Source organism: Cetorhinus maximus, unplaced genomic scaffold (assembly GCF_964194155.1).
Source record: "Cetorhinus maximus unplaced genomic scaffold, sCetMax3.hap1.1 HAP1_SCAFFOLD_699, whole genome shotgun sequence".
NCBI classification, from domain to species: Eukaryota; Metazoa; Chordata; class Chondrichthyes; order Lamniformes; family Cetorhinidae; genus Cetorhinus; species Cetorhinus maximus.
The window spans coordinates 63247-82313 of NW_027596641.1; the positions used below are offsets into that span (position 1 = coordinate 63247).

The 19067-nt window shown below is 41.6% G+C and overlaps 1 protein-coding gene across 1 annotated transcript in view; it reads right to left on the reverse strand.

Moving 5' to 3' along the window:
* Positions 1-256: 256 nt before the first annotated feature.
* The window catches only part of LOC144674562 (nucleolar protein 4-like), a 116552-nt gene continuing 97741 nt past the window's right edge, over positions 257-19067 (reverse strand). Inside the window, exon 8 of the mRNA XM_078535851.1 lies at positions 257-966. Coding sequence (XP_078391977.1) covers positions 767-966 — 200 coding nt within the window. The 3' untranslated portion in view covers positions 257-766. The remainder of the gene's footprint in view (positions 967-19067) is intronic.

Genomic DNA, 19067 nt, shown 5'->3' on the forward strand with positions numbered 1-19067 from the left:
CACCACCCTTGGACTCATATGCACACTCATGGTTATATCTCTTGTTCACAAATTTCACCCTAAAATCCATCTACCTATCCATCTTTAACCCTATGTTATTCAATACATAATCAGCTTTAATACCAGGATGTTTTATTGGGTGTGGATCCCCAATGGTTACCTCCATAAATGTATTGTAGACTTCACTGCGGATACTCGTTAGTAGATAAATTATTAGATCTGAAAAGGAGCAAAAAAGTTAGCACTAAGATCTTCTAAATTAGTTTAATAATGCATGTACAATTGATGCTACTATCCTCATAATACTTCAAACTGATGACCAGAATGAATGCAAACCAAAAGAGATTAACTCCTCTGCTCTATTGTTCTTCCAGAAGGCCCAGACTATGTTATTTCTATTAGCAGCGTTACTAGGTATTGCACCTGGGAATTGAATGCTATGTGGGTTTTGTATGGCAACTGGCCAGGAACTTGCAGCTGCCCATGAAAGGAGCAGAGTCCTTGCACATGTCAAATCTTTCAGTTTATGCTGCCAGCTAAGAAAACGAAGATACTCTGGTGAATGAGGTCCTTGGGTTGAAGACATACACACTCACACACTCGGTCCTGATGAAGGTCTGAGGTTAAAGGTTGGTGGCATTATCACTTCCATAGCAGCAATGGGTTAATGGCCATCTTGTAACGAGGAATCTCCTCCCAATTTCCAGTTTTGAATTGGGTAACTACAGGACGTGGGGTTTTATCATTAGGACTGTGCTGACAAGAGTCAATTTTGCTGTAAAATGAGGTTTTCCAGTTCATCTGCGGAGCGGAGGAGGAAGGCCGCTGACTCTCTGTAGCCAGCGATGAGCTGCCGAACCGCATTAATTTCTGTTGGACTGAGCTGTGCTGCTGGTACACTCCTGTTGTTTGTGTTGGATGAAGTTGAGTTTGAGGCCAGTGCCTTCATGCTGAGATCTGTTGGACCTGAAAGGATGAAGAAATTAGCCAATTATCTTACATTTTAAATACTGACCGAAGGTGATTTTGATATGAATTTAATTTTGCTAGACTTCATCAAATTGGTGAAAGAGCCACAAACAATAATACGCATGAGGGATAATTTAATTTAATAGCCTAGAAATTAAACCTTTAAATTAAGTGGGGAAATATGACAATTAAATTGGGAATCTGTGCTGCAATCTTAATCATTTTATATTCCTGGCCATGAGAGCAGGCTTCTGTGTGCTAAAAGAGTACAATGTGGGCATTAGTGAGGACACTTAATGCTAGCATAATTGTCATTTGCCTGGGGAGAAAGAGGAACCATATTTATCAGCTTCCATAACATGTGCTTCATGCTCCTACTATTGTATAGCTCTTGTGTATGAGCTACTTTTCTGAGTTTCCAAGCAATACTGTTATCTAAACACAGCTAAAAAAAGGATTGCATTCAGATATTCCAACCATTCGGTTTGGCTCAGCAGCATAAGTAGTTTAAGGAATGAGTTAGCAGAAATGTGAGGTGAAACTGAAGGCACGTTATCTGTGACCGCATGTCTCAGGAGCCCATGGCTTAGCAGAGAGACAGTGACCAAATGGTGACATCCCCGACACACAGGCCCTGAGACAAGAACTATATACTGAACATTAATACCAGTAGCTGTGAGGATCAGCACCATCCTCAATTTTTATGCTCTGGCTCATTCCAGGCTGGCATTGGGGACATCTGCCTATTTATTGTTCACAGATGCAGTAAGAATAGTGACTGATGTTTTGTAATGAGGCTAATACTTTGCAAATATTTACCATTTAGCAGCAGTGAAAGAGCTGTACAGTACAGCTGGCTTTCCATGAGTTTATAGGGCAATTGATTAGCTACACAAATTGCATCAGGCTCCTGCCTGTATTGGTATGACCTACATGAACAGGTAAGTTATCCTACTCTCTCATGTTCAGCTGGTCTGCAGCAATGAGAATATAGTCATCCAGGTCAATTGCTAGATCTTTGTCCCTCCTTTGAGACATTTACCTTGTCCTGATTTTCTTTGTCCAGCTTATTTGAAGTGGGAAGTAGTAGTGAAACAATGGCTCTAGGGAGACCCATAATATCTTGGAGAGAAGTGGGGTGTTACTACATTGAAGCCCACCAAAATCGTTAATAAGCATATCAAAACAGTGTTCAGATGCCTGGATGAATTATAGAACAACCATCTCCTCCCTTCACCACAGTTATTGTCATGTGCTTAACTTTGATCTGACGTAGACTCTAGGTGTTGGCAGTGAAATAAAGATGCAACTTTGTAACACTAATGCATTCAAGAAGACTTGTGCTAGACATTAATACAAGTTAGTTAGCTAGGTGCCTGAGTTACCTCTATTTTTAAAAAAGCTTCCTAGCTACAAAACAAAGAATTTGCCTAAAACTCCTTCAGCACTGCTGCCTTTTTCTACAGCAATCAATACCCATCACTTTACTGCTACTGTATTATTCTACACAATTACATTCTCAAAATAATATACAAATCAAGTGTACAAAAAATTACAAATTGCATGATGTCCATATATTAGTCTCAGTACTTTCCCTTTCTACTGGTCAATTGTGTGACGAGTGGGGGCTAAATTTGATAGCTCCTGAAACCGGAGGCAGGGATTACAATGCAGGATTAATTTGTGCCCATTGACATGAATGTAGGTGGCATGTGAACTATGCCCTGCCTGTTTCTTTATATAACATAAGCTGAATGCTGGAAGTAACTAACCATGCTGTTGATCAGCTGGATGGCTGAGCAGTGGCCAATATCGTGGGAAGCTAGCACCACTTACATGCCCTGTTTAAAGTTAACTTGTATCTCTTAAAGAGGAGCTGCATTGTTGCTGGAGTAGGTATTGGGAGATATGCGGGAAGCACATCTGAGCTGAATCTTTGAAAGACAAGAATGGTACAACATGGGAAAAAATGGTCCCCAGGCTTTTCCAATGCTAAACTGAAGGCCTTGGTGGAGGAGGTGCAAAGGAGGAGAGATGTCCTGTATCCGCAGGGGGCCAGACCCACCAGACACACGCTCAGCAGGCAATGGGAGCAGATAGCCATGGAGGCTAATGCCAGGAGTCAATCCCCGAGTGCTGCAAGAAGCTCAATGATCTCTTTGGAGTAATCAAGGTCAACAAATACATGTTCAAGTGCTATATCATATCCAACTGCACCAATAACCTCAGATACTGTTTAATTCCCTACAGCGCTATCGTTCATCTACCAATAATATGCTACACCTCCCTCTCTCGCACTTAGCACTGCTGCAAGCCTCACTCTCAGGTTGCACCTATTGTCTGTTATTCAATCATGATAGCTATGTCAGCCAAACAGATTGCATCTCCCCCAGATGCTGAGATTTGGAGAGGGAGGTGGGGTGAGGGGCAGTGGTGTGAGGGGCAAGTGTGCCTGACTCCGGTAGGGGAGACAATGCCGGCCATTATTGGAATGTCCGTGGCTAAAGGTGGGGCTGAAACCATTAATGGTGTCTCCATACTTAATGTCTCTTCCGCATCCCAACTCCCCCTCATCCCACATGCTCTTCAGGTTTACAAGCTGCAGATAGTATAAGCATGGTCTTCTTTCCTCCTCTCCACTCCTTGATCCACAACGTTACCCTTGTGCCTTTCTCCTTTCAGATAATCAGGAATTGCAACTCAGGCAGGCAGCGGAGGAACAGAGAGAGTGAGAAATGATGAAGACGCAACAACATAACATGTTTTCACACTCTTGTCACCAGCTCAGATACTGAAACTGCAAGCAATTTAGAGGCTAGCATTAGGTGAGATACTAGGCATGAGTGGCGTGAAACCTGGACAGGGCACACAGTGCAGGTGCCAGTTCTGCTGCAATTGACTAAGATGAGCACTTTGGGCCAGCTTGCAGAAGAACACCAAGCTGGCACAACAGAATGCTTGGTGCATTGGAAAGCTTAAAGAAAGTCTGCAGTCAACGTAAAGAAGCATGGAGGATGGAGGAGTCCAGCAGCAACTTGGTACGGGGCTTTGTGCAGACCTTGCAGCCCATTGTTACAAGCATGGAAGTGGTGGCCAAGTCCATTAGTACACTTGTGGATCCAACCATGACTCTGTGCCTGATGGCAGATATCTCAGCTTCCATTGCAGCAGAAGCAACTTCCATCAGCAGTCTGAATGATGCAGTAGAAGCTTGGCCTTAAATTATACAAAGTCAGCTTGTTGTCACGCAAGCTTGGACTGCTGTAATCAGGGCTGTGTATAACATTGTTTAAAGAGATTTGCAGGGTATCAGAACAGTCCAGCAATCTTTCCCCCTGCAGATTGCTAGGATTCTGAGGTGCCACCCTGGGGTAAGTGACAGCTCCGTAGAGCAGGAACTTGCTCTCCTCGCTCACTGGAAAACATCACTGCCACTCTACTAATACCCTTGCTATTTCCTACCAGCCAGCCCACCAGTCTAGACTGATGTTCCATGTGCTGAGATGATGCAGTCCAGTGTGGCCTGCTTGGCTCAAAGCTGCTCGATGTCCTCCTCCAAAGCCATCTGCAGTATCCCCCATTGAAAGTCAGCAGCCTTTCACTAGCCATGCCGTAGCCACTGAGGTAGCATTGCCTAGGAGTACAAAGACAGGCAAAGGCCAAGGGAATATGGGCACTAAGAGAATGCACAGCGATGGCTGACTTTTGTAAATGGCGAGATTTGTGATGTTTTTATTTTACCTTGTGGCCAAGCAGACCCTGTGGTCAGTGACAAAGGGGAAGATAAGGTATGAGAATGTTGGTGAATGGGGAATTGGGATTTTGGTTACTGGTATCGCACTTGAGTTTTTTGTGGACTGCCTGGCCCGAAAGCGGCTGACTAGGTTGCCTCTTCTCCTCCTCCTTAGCTGCTCCCCATATAACTGGTGGCAAGGGCAGTTCCCTGATGAATCTTGATATTCAATCTTAGGGGCGAATTTTCTCCCCGTCAGGGGGGTTGGGCGGGAGCAGGCATGGGTGCGCGGCCCATCGCCGCTTGCGATTGGCTGCGTGCCGCCATTTTACGTAGGCGGGCCAATCAAGGCCGGCCAAGCGTGATGTGCACTTGGAAGCGCTGAGCACTCCCTTTGCGGGCGGGGGGGGAGTAGGCTGAGTTGGGCCTGCGCTCTTTCGCATGTGCGCGAAATAACGTAGAAATCTCCCTGAGGCACAGAGCTGCCTCAGGGAGATCAGTTTGATATTGAAAAATTTAAATAAAGGAAAGAAAAAATTTATGACATGTCCCCTCATGTGATAGAGTCACATGAACTGGGACATGTCTACGAATTTTTTTGAAAATTTTTATTAAAGTTTAAAAACCTTCATGAAACCTCATCCCGCCCGTGAATGAGGTTTCATGATAAATGTGAAGGCCGCCTGGGCTCTTTGCCTGCCCGCCAACTTTAAGGTTGGACGGGCAGCTCAGTTAATTATTTTAATTGCTGTTTAAATGGCCTTAATAGGTCTTTGACTGTTCGGCGGGCGCGTAGCTGACTCTGGTGCACGCCCGCTGAACTCAAGATCTGAATGACGCGCGGTGACGTCGGGACGCATGCCCGACATCACCGGGCGTCATTTTACGTGTCGGCAAGCAGACCCTGCCCCCACTCGCCAACCTGAAGATTCTGACCTTAGAGTTCAGCTAGTGGAAGCATTGTTTTAGCATGCAAATGGTTTGTTCTATCACATTTAGTGTTGAAGCATGGCTTTCATTGTATAGAAACTAGGAGCAGAAGTAGGCCATTCGGACCTTTGAGCCTGCTCCGCCATTCATTATTATCATGGCTGATCATCCAACTCAATAGCCTGCTCCCGCTTTCTCCCCATACCCTTTGATCCCTTTCGCCCCAAGAGCTATATCTAACTCCTTCTTGAAAACTTACAATGTTTTGGTCTCAACTACTTTGTGGTAATTCCACAGGCTCACCACTCTGTGGGCGAATTAATTTCTCCTCATCTCAGTCCTAAATGGTCTACCCCATATCCTCAGACTGTGACCCCTGGTTCTGGACTCCCCCACCATCGGGAACATCCTTCCTGCATCTACCCTGTCTAGTCCTGTTAGAATTTTATAGGTTTCTATGAGATCCCTCCGCATTCTTCTGAACTCCAGCGAATATAATCCTAATCGACTCAATCTCTCCTCACATATCAGTCCCGCCATCCCAGGAATCAGTCAGGTAAATCTTTGCTGCACTCCCTCTATAGCAAGTACATCCTTCCTCAGGTAAGGAGACCAAAACTGCACACAATATTCCAGGTGTGGTCTCACCAATTGCAACAAGACATCCCTGTACATACATGCTGCACACATACGTGGGTAGCATGCCAGAATCAGGGACAACTTCTACACTCATTAACTATCTTTTGGTTTGCTTAGTGTTTCAACTGCTGCAGAATGAGGCATCGTGACTGTTGCCAGGATATTGTACATTGACCTGCAAGATTCTCAGCCTATGGTCACACACCAGCTGGATGATAAGGAGTGGGATCCCTTTGGTTGAGGTAAGAAGCAGAATTGACATGTGGTGTCCATAAAGCAATGTCTGTACAGTCAATATTACCCTGCACCATGGAGAAGATCTGTGTTCACTCCACCTGAATGAAATATAGTTAGCTCTCAATGAATAGAGAATGCCAGTGACCTCCGTCACACGCTAGTGGATAGCAAACTGTGATATTGCAAATCTTTCTAGCTGTAACTTGGAAGGAGTCAGTCATTTACAGCACAGAAGGAGGCCATTCAGCCCACTGAGTCCAAGCCAGCTCCCCGTGGAACAATCCAGTCAGTCTCATTCACCTATTCGATCTCCGTAGCCATGTAAATTTGTTTCCTTCAAGTGCCCATTCAATTTCCTTTTGAAATCGTTGATTGTTTCCACTTCCACCACTCTCATGGGCATTGAGTTATCATAGAATCATAGAATGGTTACAGCACAGAAAAAGGCCATTTGGCAAGTCTTGTCTGTGCTGGCTCTGTGAAGTTCAAACGTTGGGTATATCGAGTCTCATGTATGCTTAAATAAAGTAACTGTTACAATGGGAAAACTATTCTCAGAATTCCCCTTGTATAAGATTTCCCTTAAAATATTTGATAAGTAACCCATTTCTCTCTTGCTTCTACGACAGCTAATGTTTCTGTGGCTAAGATTCTTTTAATCACTATTTTTATTTTCTTAGCATCCCAGGCAAGGGCTAACATTTTCCATTTTCACCCACCAAGAATATTACAAACCTACCTGTTCTCAAATACCCATCTGAAAGATTGTCATGGGAAGTGTCACTAAAAAGGACTAAATGTCCTTCAGGTCACCCAAGGCTGGAACCTTGAGTATGCATTTCTCTGTATTTCATTTCTTTAATGTTTTATTTGCTCTTAAAACAGCCTAAATTGTATCAAATTTCATCATTGTGCTTAACTGCAATACATAAAAACTGGCATCAGGTCTTGTCTGAGTACGTAGCCAATGTAACCATCTTGACTGCTCTGTTTCTTCTTTAGATGTAATATCATCTTTCTGTGATGACCTAGTCTGATTCATTGGATATGATTAACACTTGAGAGATACAATTGTTGATTCAAGATTACTCCCGCCCAATTCTGCTTAATGTCTAAGCCTAATGTTAAAAGCCCCCGAAGCCTGATTTCAAATCTTAAGTTTCCCTTTTATCTTATTTATAACAAATTTCTCAAATTCCACAGAACCTCCCAATAGAAAATCATCGATATCCATCATAAAGGTGCTTGAAAGTTTCTCTTTGTGGTACCAGTAGAACATTGCTGGATATGCTTTCAGTTGAGTACAGCCTACTTTCAGCAAGACAGATCTAACTGGGAAATGTGTTTAATTTCCATAGCTTTCATTCTACATCGCTTGCCTCTTTAGGTAGTTTCAGAACACTTCTCACTGAAATTCTTCTCCCTACAAAAATGCAGCTTTTATGTCAAACAATCTACGTTCCCCTGGATATGTGGCCAACAGAGCTAAGAAAATTTTCGGTATTAGTTTTCTAGCCATGGGGGAGTCCACTCTAACATCCCGGTATCCAATTCTCTCTTTAAAACCCAAGCCATTAGTCGCACTTGAGCCCTATATGTTCCATCTGGGAGGACATTTTCTGTACATTTCCAGACACACAAAAGTTCATCCCCACCGTCACTTTCACAGCTGCTGACAAGGCAGTCTTGATCCTGTTGCAGATTTGGTTGCAGCAGGTGGCAGATTTCAGTGAGGAAGTCCTTAGTGAAGTGTAGCCATCTCACACATTGTTCTTCACTGAGATTCAGATCGGGGAATTGCTCCTTGAACAACCTGGGCAGGTATGGCCTTCTGCCGAGAGCCTTTCTCCCCCCCACTTCAAGAAGTTTGTCTTGCACTGTTTACCATATGTTTATGCTCCAAGTGATGCTATATTCCAAAGGAGATGCTTACAAGCGCACCCATATCTGGAAGCAAGCTTTGAAGTCATCAAAAATTTCTTGAATATCTGCCACAACACTCCCAGTCTACAAATTCAGATGACCATAGGAAGCACTAAACAGTTGTAGAATTATAGCAACAGCCAGAAGAAATCACCCAGCAACTAACCTGTAAATAGTTGATCCATTGGCAGTAGGGGGTCCTTCCTGCCACTGAATGTGTTCCAACTGTGAGCTGTTAAGAAAGGGCATTAGCTATAGTGTTTAGCTCCAAAATGGCACCGCTGGTGACAATCAGCCTTGCCTGCTGATTGATGTTATTATCTGCCTGCTATGCCTACTCTAACAGCCCTTCGCTGCGTCCACGCTAACACTTTCACCAATATAGCATCTGGCGCAACTCGTGCTAAAAGTGCTGACACCATTTTAGACACCAAACAAGACCCATAGCAAGCAAACAATGGGCATTACTGATCCAAATTTTGCACTGAATGTCTTTAAAAGATTTCCTAGTAGTAAGAGTGTGTGTTGGTTGGAGGATTTCATTGGAAATTTGCTGGACCTTGCTGTGGACTGCTTGGGACTGGTGGACCAGGTGCTTCTAGTTGAGTTGGCCATTAGACACGAGAATTGTGACTTCCTCTCTCTGTCTCTCTCTCTTTCTTTCTAACTCCTTAAAGTACTATATGACATATAAAACCATGGGCAGAATTTTCTGCCTGTCGGGCGGGTGGGCCCGACCCAATCTCCGGCGGGCGGGGAGCCGATCCCTGCGGAGAAGCAGGCCCTGCCGCCATTTTAAGTGGGCGGGCCTTAATTGGCCCGCCCAGTGTGACATCCGCCGAGAAGTGCTATGCACTTCCTGTGCAGGCAGTGTGGGGGGGTGGGGGGGGGTGGGGGGGTGGGGAGAGATTCCCCAAATGCGAGGGTGCGCTCTTTCACGCATGCGCATGAAAGAGCATACATCTCCCTGAGGCTAAGTGCTGCCTCAGGGAGATCGCTGACAGCTGTATAAACTTTAAAAATAGAAAAATATTAAAATCCTTAACATGTCCCCCTCATGTGACAATGTCACACGAGATGGGACATGTTAATAAATTTCACTCAAACTTTAATAAACTTTTTTAAACCCTACATGAAACCTCATCCTGCCGGTGGATGAGGTTTCATATTTTTTCAGAAGCCCGCCGGGGCTCCTGGTCTGCCCGCCAGCCTTAAGGTTGGACGGCAGGGCCTTTAATTGTGTTAATTATCCTGTCAATGGCCTCAATTGGCCATTGACAGGTCGGTGAGCAGACAGCTGATCTCGCTGTGCCCCCGCCTTCCTGAAAATTTAAATGGGGCGGGATGACGTCAGGGGTTCCCCCCCTGACATCATACCGCGTCATTTTGCCGTTAGCGAGCGGGCCCCGCCCCCTGCTCGCCGACGGCAAAATCCAGCCCCATGTTTCCTCAACCCTGTAATTTTCAATTCCAGTTCTACAGCAATGTTGCTGAGTGAACAGAAAAGTTAATTAACAACTGCTTCTTGCTGCACATTTAGTAACTCAGAATGATAGTTGCAACCATACAAGTGATACTGGAGTCTTCAGGATATATGAAAGATCTGTCTTCTCTTTACCTTAATCACCGAACTGGTGAAAAGAAAACAACAAAGTCTTATATATTGCCAATGTATCAACATGATATCTCTGAGCAGGCTTTGAGAAGTTATAATTTTTTTTTCCTGCTTACTGGTTTTACTCAGAATAGACCCCGTCCACCATCGTCCAGTGGACACAGGCAACAAGTTGCTCCATGGATTCCAATGCCTCTTTGGTTTGGCTGCTTGGAACCAGGGGAGGCTGGCCCAGTGGAAACTCCACAACTAGTTTTTCTCTTCCATCTGTAAGCTGAAACTTGGAAATGCATTAATGTTCCAATGAGCAGATTCATTGAGTTGTCCTGAAAACAATCTCCATCATTTGGGTTTGGAAAATTGCAATCTTATTCCATTATTTAAAAAGGATGGTTGGGGTGGGTGGGGAGGAGAAATCAGGTCAATACAGACTTGTCAGTTTAACATCAATTGCAGAGAACTAACTGGAATGTATCATTGTAGACAGAGGGACTGAACACATGGCAAGCAACAGATCAAAGGCAGACACAAATGTATTTATTAAGGGTACATCATGTCTCACTGATTTTTTTGAGGTCACTAGTTGATAGGGACATATCTAAGGATGTTGTGTATATGGAATTCTGGTAGATATTTGATAAGTGCCTGCACAAGATTTTTTAAGCAAAAATGAGAGTGTACGGAATTGATGTAACTGTTTTACATGGGTTGGAAATTGGCTGGAAGGTAGGAGACAGGGTATGGATAAAGGAACTTCATCCAATTAGCAGAATGTGACAAGCAGTCCCAGGGATTTGTACTGGGCTGCTGACTTTTCACCATTATTATTAATAGCTTGGGTGAAGGAGAGTTGCATATCCAAACTTGTACATGACACTAAGTTAAGAATGATAATATGTTGTATAGATGGGACCATGAAACAAGGGCACAGACATGTCAAGTGACTGGCCAAAAATATAGCAAACGGATTTCAGCTTGGGGAAGTAGGAGGTTATCCACTCTGAGAAAGACAAATTGGAATGTTTTCTTAATGGTAGGAGATTATGAATTGTAGAGCAGCAAATGAATTTAAAAGCCCAAGTACAAAAATTAATCAAGAAGGCTAATGAAATGTTGGCCTTTATCTTAATGGAGTTGGAATTCAAAAGTGAGGAACTGATGCTTCACTTGTACAGAGCTTTGGTCAGATCCCATCTGGAGCAATGCATTCCGTTTTGGGTCCCTATGATTTTCTGATTTTATCAAACCTCAGGAATTATACACTGGCCTTGCAAATAGGGTTGCCAACTGCGATTAAGTGTATTCCTGAAGGTTTCATCACGTGGTTTTCCCCCCACGCTCTTGCCATTAGTCAGTCAATGCATCCATCCTTGTGATACATTGCCTTCCTATGCCAATTGGATGATGCTTGACTGTTAGCCAAACAGCCTTTTCCCCCCATTTTCAATATTTTTATATCTGGTAAAAAGAAATGTTCAAAGGAAATGGGAAAAAATTCTAATGTCCCTATGATTTTTCTCCCGGATTGCACAGAGCTGTGTTCTGGAGATTGATCTTCAATTCTTGGAGATTCCAGGTCAATCCTGGAGGGTTGGCAAGCATATTTGGAGGAGTTGCAGTGCAAATTGACCTGATTGTTGCCTGGGATTGGTTAAGTTATAAGGCCAGGTTGCATAAATGTGGCTTATTATATTTCCTTGGGTTTAGAAGGTTAAGGGCAAATGTAATCAAGATGCTTAAAATAATGAAATGATTCAATCTGGTGCATACAGAGAAACTATTTCCTCTGGTGTGGATTCAAGAACAAGGGAGTATAATCTTGAAATTAGTTAGGCCATTTAGGATTGAAATCAGGAAGCACTTTTTTACACAAAGTGGAGCGGAAATCTGGAATTCTCTTCCCCCAAAAGGCTGTGAATGCTGAGTCAATTGAAATTTTCAAGGCTGGACTTGATACAGACAAGAAGAGTCATACGGACTCGAAATGTTAACTCTGTCTTTCTCTCTACAGATGCTGTCAGATCTGCTGAGTTTTTCCAGCATTTTCTGTTTTTGTTTCAGATTTCCAGCATCCGCAATATTTTGCCTTTATCTTGATACAGTTTTGTTGGATAAGGGTATCAAGGAACAAAGTCTGGAGGTTGCTGAATGGTCTAATCTTGTAACTATGTTCATTAAAACTTCTTGTCTTTAAGTTACCATTTTTAAACAGAATTAGTCAGTTTTATCTATGTGTCAACCGCAATCATCAGGGAAAAAAAGTTGAACTGTACATCATTTTAGACATAAGATTTGTGATTAAAACAGATCTCTTTTTCTGGAAAGTTACTATTCAAAGAACATTGAAGATATTGTGAATAACAATCAAGTTGAGCATTCAGCCCCTCCTGTAGCCGAAGAGTCAATTTGTAAACCCTTTGATACTTGGATACTGTCATATACTCATTGACTCACCTCTCATTATTTATGCTGAAGTGAAGTCTCTGCTGATTCACTCCTCAGTGTGCTAATCTGATGTAGTCTGCAGGATACACCTATGCCTATTCATTAGGACATTATTGCATACGTGTATGAATTGTTTGGACTTGACTCATTAATGTGTGTACAGTACTCAGTTACACCCACAGGCCTATCAGTGGGGATTTTCATCTGTCCTAATTAGGTCAGAACCCAAGCAGATAAGACTCCGTCTACAGACTTGAAATTTCATGCAAATAAGCGGTTTCCAACATAAATTCAGTTTAGTCAGGAATAGACAAATGGGAGATACCAGCTTTTGGCAACCTAAAATGTAATACTGTAGAAGTAAAGGATCATTTCTGTATTCAATTACAAATTGTAGCATGAAAACCTTCAAACTCATGCTGTAACGCTGTACAGCTCTTCCCACTAATTGGGCAATAATTAAATAACTTTAATTGCATGAATCTAAGTTTGAATAGTTCTCCCATATGTCTATTTAACATTCCTGACTAAGCTGAACTTACTTATGTGTGAAAACTGCTCATTTGCATAAAGCTTCAAGTCTCTAGACTGAGTCTTGACTGCATGGGTTCTGATCTAATTAGGACCGATGAAAATTCCCAGTAAACTTATGGGTAGGGCAACAAATACAAGCAATTTGTGACACACAAGCGCATCAATAAAACCAATTAGAAACTGAAGTTTTGCTGCTGCTGTACTCCTACCAGGAGATCTGCTGTCATGGTATGTCACGCTCATTTGCCATGCACACATCCATTGTAGCTCGTCTGGAACCACTGTGTGACATCCATCATCAAAATTCGCCTAGGACAACCCCTCTTCCTGCTGCCCTCCCACTTTGCTCTCTAGAAGACATCTCTGTAACTATTCAACTCTCTTCCAATGACCGGAATATTGACCTTTTCTAGTTGTCACTTTTTAGATTTCTTTTTGTTCTCGCAATTTCAAGCAATTCTTCTTTGGTCTTTCCTTGTTAAGCTTGCGTTTTCTTGATACTAACACATACTTCATCTGCAAAAAAATTACTTTTGGCCGTCTCTATCCTTCTAATTTTGGCACCACATCTACCATCTTCTGTTGTCACTTTTCCCAAATTGACAAACTTATTTACTTGTTCCAGTGTGACACCATCCACTTCCAACTCCACTTTAGTTTCTTCTAATGTCTTCCTTCTAACTACCATTGTTTTGTCTTTTTAGTTTTCATACTCAATCCATATTCTAAGATTCTAGATTATGTGATCTATAATATTTTGTAGGGCCTCTTCACATTTTGCAAGTAGTGCTGTGTTGTCAGTGTACACCAAGTTTGTTATTCTCTTGCCTCCAATTTTTACCCCTGGAAGTACATATAACCCTTTGAATATTTATTCTATGTACAGATTGAATAATTTTGGCAACAGTACACAGCCTTGTCGTACTCCTCTCTTCACTTAAAACATATCTGCTTGTCCATCTTCTAGCCAGATGCTCACTATTTGGTCGTAAGTAGGCTCTGGATAAATCTCACACCTTTACTGTCAACGTCACATTTCAGCAACACGTCTACTGGCTTTTGGTGATAAACACGAACAAATGCTTTTTCAGTCTGTGAAGCATATATATATTCTTGTTTACTTCCTGGACATTTATCGAAGATTGTTCTTAGGTAAATATTCCTTCTCTTGTTCCTACTCCAGGTCCAAATCCACACTGCGTTTCACCAACTTCTGCTTCAAATATGTTATTATTTCTTTCTATTATGATTTTCAAGATCAGTTTAATGAGATGACTCGTTAAGCCTCTGGTTCTAAATTGATTGCACTTCATTGATTTAGGTTTATTAGGTAACTTAAATAATGAATGTCTCAACTCCCTTGGAATGTATCCTTTGAAATAAATTTGATCACTAATTTCTGTTATCCTTCTAATTCTGTTTCTCCAAGGGTTTTTAGATGTTCTGTTGTTACCTCATCTTTGCCTGGAGCTTTTCCTGTAACCATCGATTTCTAAGCATTCTTTATCTCTGATGATATAATGTTTGTACCTTCATTTTCCACTATATCTTGAGGAGTCTCTCTATTTGGATCGTCATACTATTCACTTATGTATTCTGTCCATCTTTTGCTACTGCATCCCTTTTAATCAATATTTTACTAGCTTTGTCTTTTATGCACCCACTATCTGTTGTTATTCCTTTCCTTCTGTCAAACATTTCACCTTACGGCACATAATTCTCATGTTGTGATTTTTTTTTTCCAGCTCCAGTACTTCATCACATATCTCATGCTATTTCTCTTCAGCGCGCCTACATGCATTCTTTATTTTCTTATCAATTTCATCATAACCAGTTGTGTTTCTTTGCTTTCCTCTTTCTGTCAATGCTACTATCTCACCTGTCATCCACACCTTGCCTCTTTTTCTTTTCCGTTTTGGTAATTTTTTTTGCAGCAAGTTGTATAGTCACTTTCCATTTGCTTTCTATTTCTGATTCTGACACCTCTGCTCAGTCCTGAGACATTCATTCTTGTTTTTTACTTTAAGAGTGAATGCCCCTCTGATGTACTCATATTCCAACATGTTTCAAGGTCTAAATGGTCGCACATCTTTTTCTTTTTGACATTTTTAGTTTCATCTTAATTTTTGCCACAAGGAGATTATGATCTGAATTCCTCTGCCGGGATGCGTATGAATATTCTTTGTATCATTTCTAAAATTTTGCTTCACTATCACATTTTGATTTCTATACATGTCGCCTGGACTTCTCCAAGTGTACAGTCTTTTTCCTTGCTTAAAAAGGGCGTTTGCCACCATCAGGTCATTTTCTTGATGAAACTGTATCAGTCTCTCTCCTCTTTCATTTCTCGATCCAAGGCATATTGACTGACATGCATTCCTGATGTACCTTCACTGACTTCAGCGTTTTAAGTTGCCAACTGATGTAATTGTACCATAACACAATGTCACCATAAAATCCTTCTATTTCCTGCTCATTGTGATCTTGGGTCAGGGCATAAACTTGTATGATGAGCAGATAAAAAGGCTTTCCTTTAATGTTAATCATGATCACTGTTTCTGAGATTGGCCAGTAACCTTGAACTGATCTCTTGTATCTTTTGTTTATTAGGATTCCTACTCCATTCTTATGCTTCTCACCTCCTGAGAAGTAAAGCACATGATTCTTCTTTTACACCTGACTAGTTTCTAACCATCTTATTTCTGTAAGTTCTAGTAAGTTGGTGTCTATCAATTACCTGTATGTAATTATCAAGCTTTCCTGCCTGATATAAAGTCCTTATATTCCATGTTCCTATCCTCAAGAAGCTACCTCTTCCATTAAGTGTAATGGGCTCAGAAGCTGACCTCTCTTGTGAGTTTAAGTCAAATTCCTCAAATTTGTTGGTTACTTCATTGGGCAAGGGCTTCTCCTTCTCTGTCAGAATCGGCTACAGGGGTCCGAACCTCTTCTGTATCTCCTATTCTTTGACTATGACTTTTCATGGCTAGCTATGAGACTTATACTGTGTGAGGTCCCAGACTTTTCACAGGTGACTGGCACATTGCCTTAATAAGCATCATGACTGTGCCCTTGGGTGTGTCACACACCTTGCTGGTCTCTGCCTTTTGAGCCATCGTTCCACTAACTTGTAGGACTCTTCTGCCTCCCCACTGATCCCAGTCTTCGTGCACATTAGAAGGGGTGACTTTCCAAACCACCCCAGCCAATGCTGATGGGTCCCTCACTTAATTTTGCACAACTGCTGAGTCATGACCACAGGGTATGGCCACAGGTGTGCACAACCAGCTACGTGAAGTCATAAGTGAGACGTGGAGAGTTGTGGGACACTGGTTTCTCACTACTCAGACCCCTCTTGACATGGCTGTGGGGCTTGACAGGGAAATGGGTACTGGCCCTCACAAACATCTCCCATAACCCTTTGCCAGTATTCCAAGAAAAGCAAACTGAATATATACATGTAGATTTATATTAGGGAATCTTGATGCAGCACCGTTTTCTCATTCAGTCCACCGAGCCCAATTGCTCGATTACAAAACTGGTTTAAATTTTAAAGTATCATGTAGTTAAAGGCGTGAAATTTTCATCTCCAAATTCTTCAGAACAGCTTAATTGCAGATCATATTCCTGTGTTGCAATAGCAGGAGAGTCATGGTACTGTGGACAGAGAATCAGTTGTTCCCTCTTGTACTGTTGTCAAGTATTCAACTTCACGGCCCAACTACAATCTGACCAAACTCATTAAAGGCAGGTGCCATAACAAGCAGGCTGTGATGTGAACCTGTAACCCCTGGATTGTAAAGGAGTCGGTTGTGCTCTGTGTAAATAATTGGGTTGTCCAATGAAAGCTTTCTTTAAACCAATACAAATGTTTTATCCTACACTCTTCTTGCTGATCAGTCTTTTTTAAACTTCAAACAAATTCATATTTACTAGCTGTGCACATGATAAGATGCACTAGTTATCACATGAATATAATTAATACTAGCTTGTATAACCTCTTTATCCTATTTCTCCAATAACAATGTGTTTCAAAATTATGGATTGGAAATTGCATGAAAGATAAATTCTGTGTTAAGTAGTTAAGCATGGGTTGCATATTTAGTTTAATTTATTAGTTACCATCCAAACTCATTGACCTCAGATTACACTGTAATGTTTCAACTGATTGCACATCACTAATGGTAATTTTTTAGCTGTTTCTAATGAAAACGTGAGGCACAAAGAGCAAATGTTAATTCCATTAGCATCTGATGTGCAGGCCCACATGAATGATGCATCTGCTCCTGACAATGAATCCACTCACATTAAAAGAAGTAGGATTAGTAGTCACCTGAGTAAGGCCACCCTCATTTCACACGTCAGCCAAGGCCTCGCTGAACAGGATTAAGGTAGCATAAGAACAGCTAATCCCTGAGATGCATTGCTTTCAAAAAACCCAAAATGCTATACGCCTCTGACCCCATCTCAAATAATTACATTTTACTGATAGGCAGGTGATGGTGCAAGAAGCATCTAATCTTATTAGAATTCCAGGAAGTTAATTTTTTTCCATATAAGCATATGGGAGCATGAGGGCTGATTCAGCCTCCAACTGTTCTGTTTTCTCCATATTGAGCAATTTCAAATGGGGAAACCTATAAGCCTGGAGATTTCCATGATCAATGTTACCATCAGTGCAGTAAATACACTCATATCAAATTTCTCTCTGCCATTTTAAAGAGCCTTATCCCTTTAAAGTAGACCTTGAAAAAGAATCTAATAAAAGTACATTAAGCATCAGCATCATAGTGCCACTTAATGTAAATCTTTGTTCAGCTTTGTTCTTAAAAAATCTTCTAAAAATCAAATCTACATAATGGCGCTTTCTTACCCAAGGCTGTTGTAAAGAACAATATATTTAAATAAATGAAATGGCAGCTGTACTGCCAGTTTCTGGGTACTGAAATTACACCTCAGGTGGCAGTTTGAATTGAAATTTAAGTGTGCATTTTCTCAGAAATCTGAAATATTTTATAGCTCCACTGTTAATTTTACAGCTTGGTTATCTTAGTTTTCCCTCACCATTTTTGGTGTTATTTTTCTTTCTACTACTTTATGTCTGTAACTGATCAACTTTCTTTCTAACCTATCAGTCTGAATTGACAGGCCTTATGATTTTTCTCTCTCTCTAAAGGAAATGCATCTCCACTCCCCTCAGCCCCTCTCCGAATGGCCGACTTAGAGCAAGAACACCTAATGAGAAATCTGGGGCGTGAAACCATATCTTCAGCTTGTCTTGTGAAATTAAATAATTAGGTTTAGGATAGTAGATGTTAATGTTAAGTAAAATAAAGTCAAATATAATGAGGGTGAATTTCCTTGCCATTTCTGGTGTATTTCTGATACATTACTGCGGGTTAATCAATCACTGTTGTAGTAAAATTGGGAAAATGTTGTTTCCATCAGACTACTGAGAGATTCTCAGTTTGCCCCAGGCTCTGCCCACAATCAAAACTGGCCAATAACAGGTACGACACAATCTACAAGCATACATCGTAAGGTAGTAGCTTGGAGGAGGAGGTTGAGCAGCATGTAATGAATCAAAGACAGCATTTAAGGAGTATACACCAAACTTAATATTACCCCTGAACAGTATACACAAGCAGTACAGATGACAGGAGGATCATGCTGTGGACATGAATACAAGGAAAATACACCACCAGTGAGGCAATAAAGGAACTCTATTACATAAGACATGAGCACCTTCAGACAAGCTTATCCACCTCACTACTCTGTGGCTATGAAGGTGACCATTATGCCACAGTTAAGGCAAGGGCTAAGAGCTGGAAAATGGGATTAGAATAGGTGCTTGATGGCTGACACAGAGGCAATGGGCCAAAGGGCCTGTTTCTGTGCTGTATAACTCTACGACTCTAACTCATTTCAGGCATCCATTGGTGATCTCTGCAATATCAGTCAGGTAACAATATGACATGCATTTATTAAGTGACTGATACAATTTACAGAACAGCTGGGGAATTCAACACATTTAGTTTCATA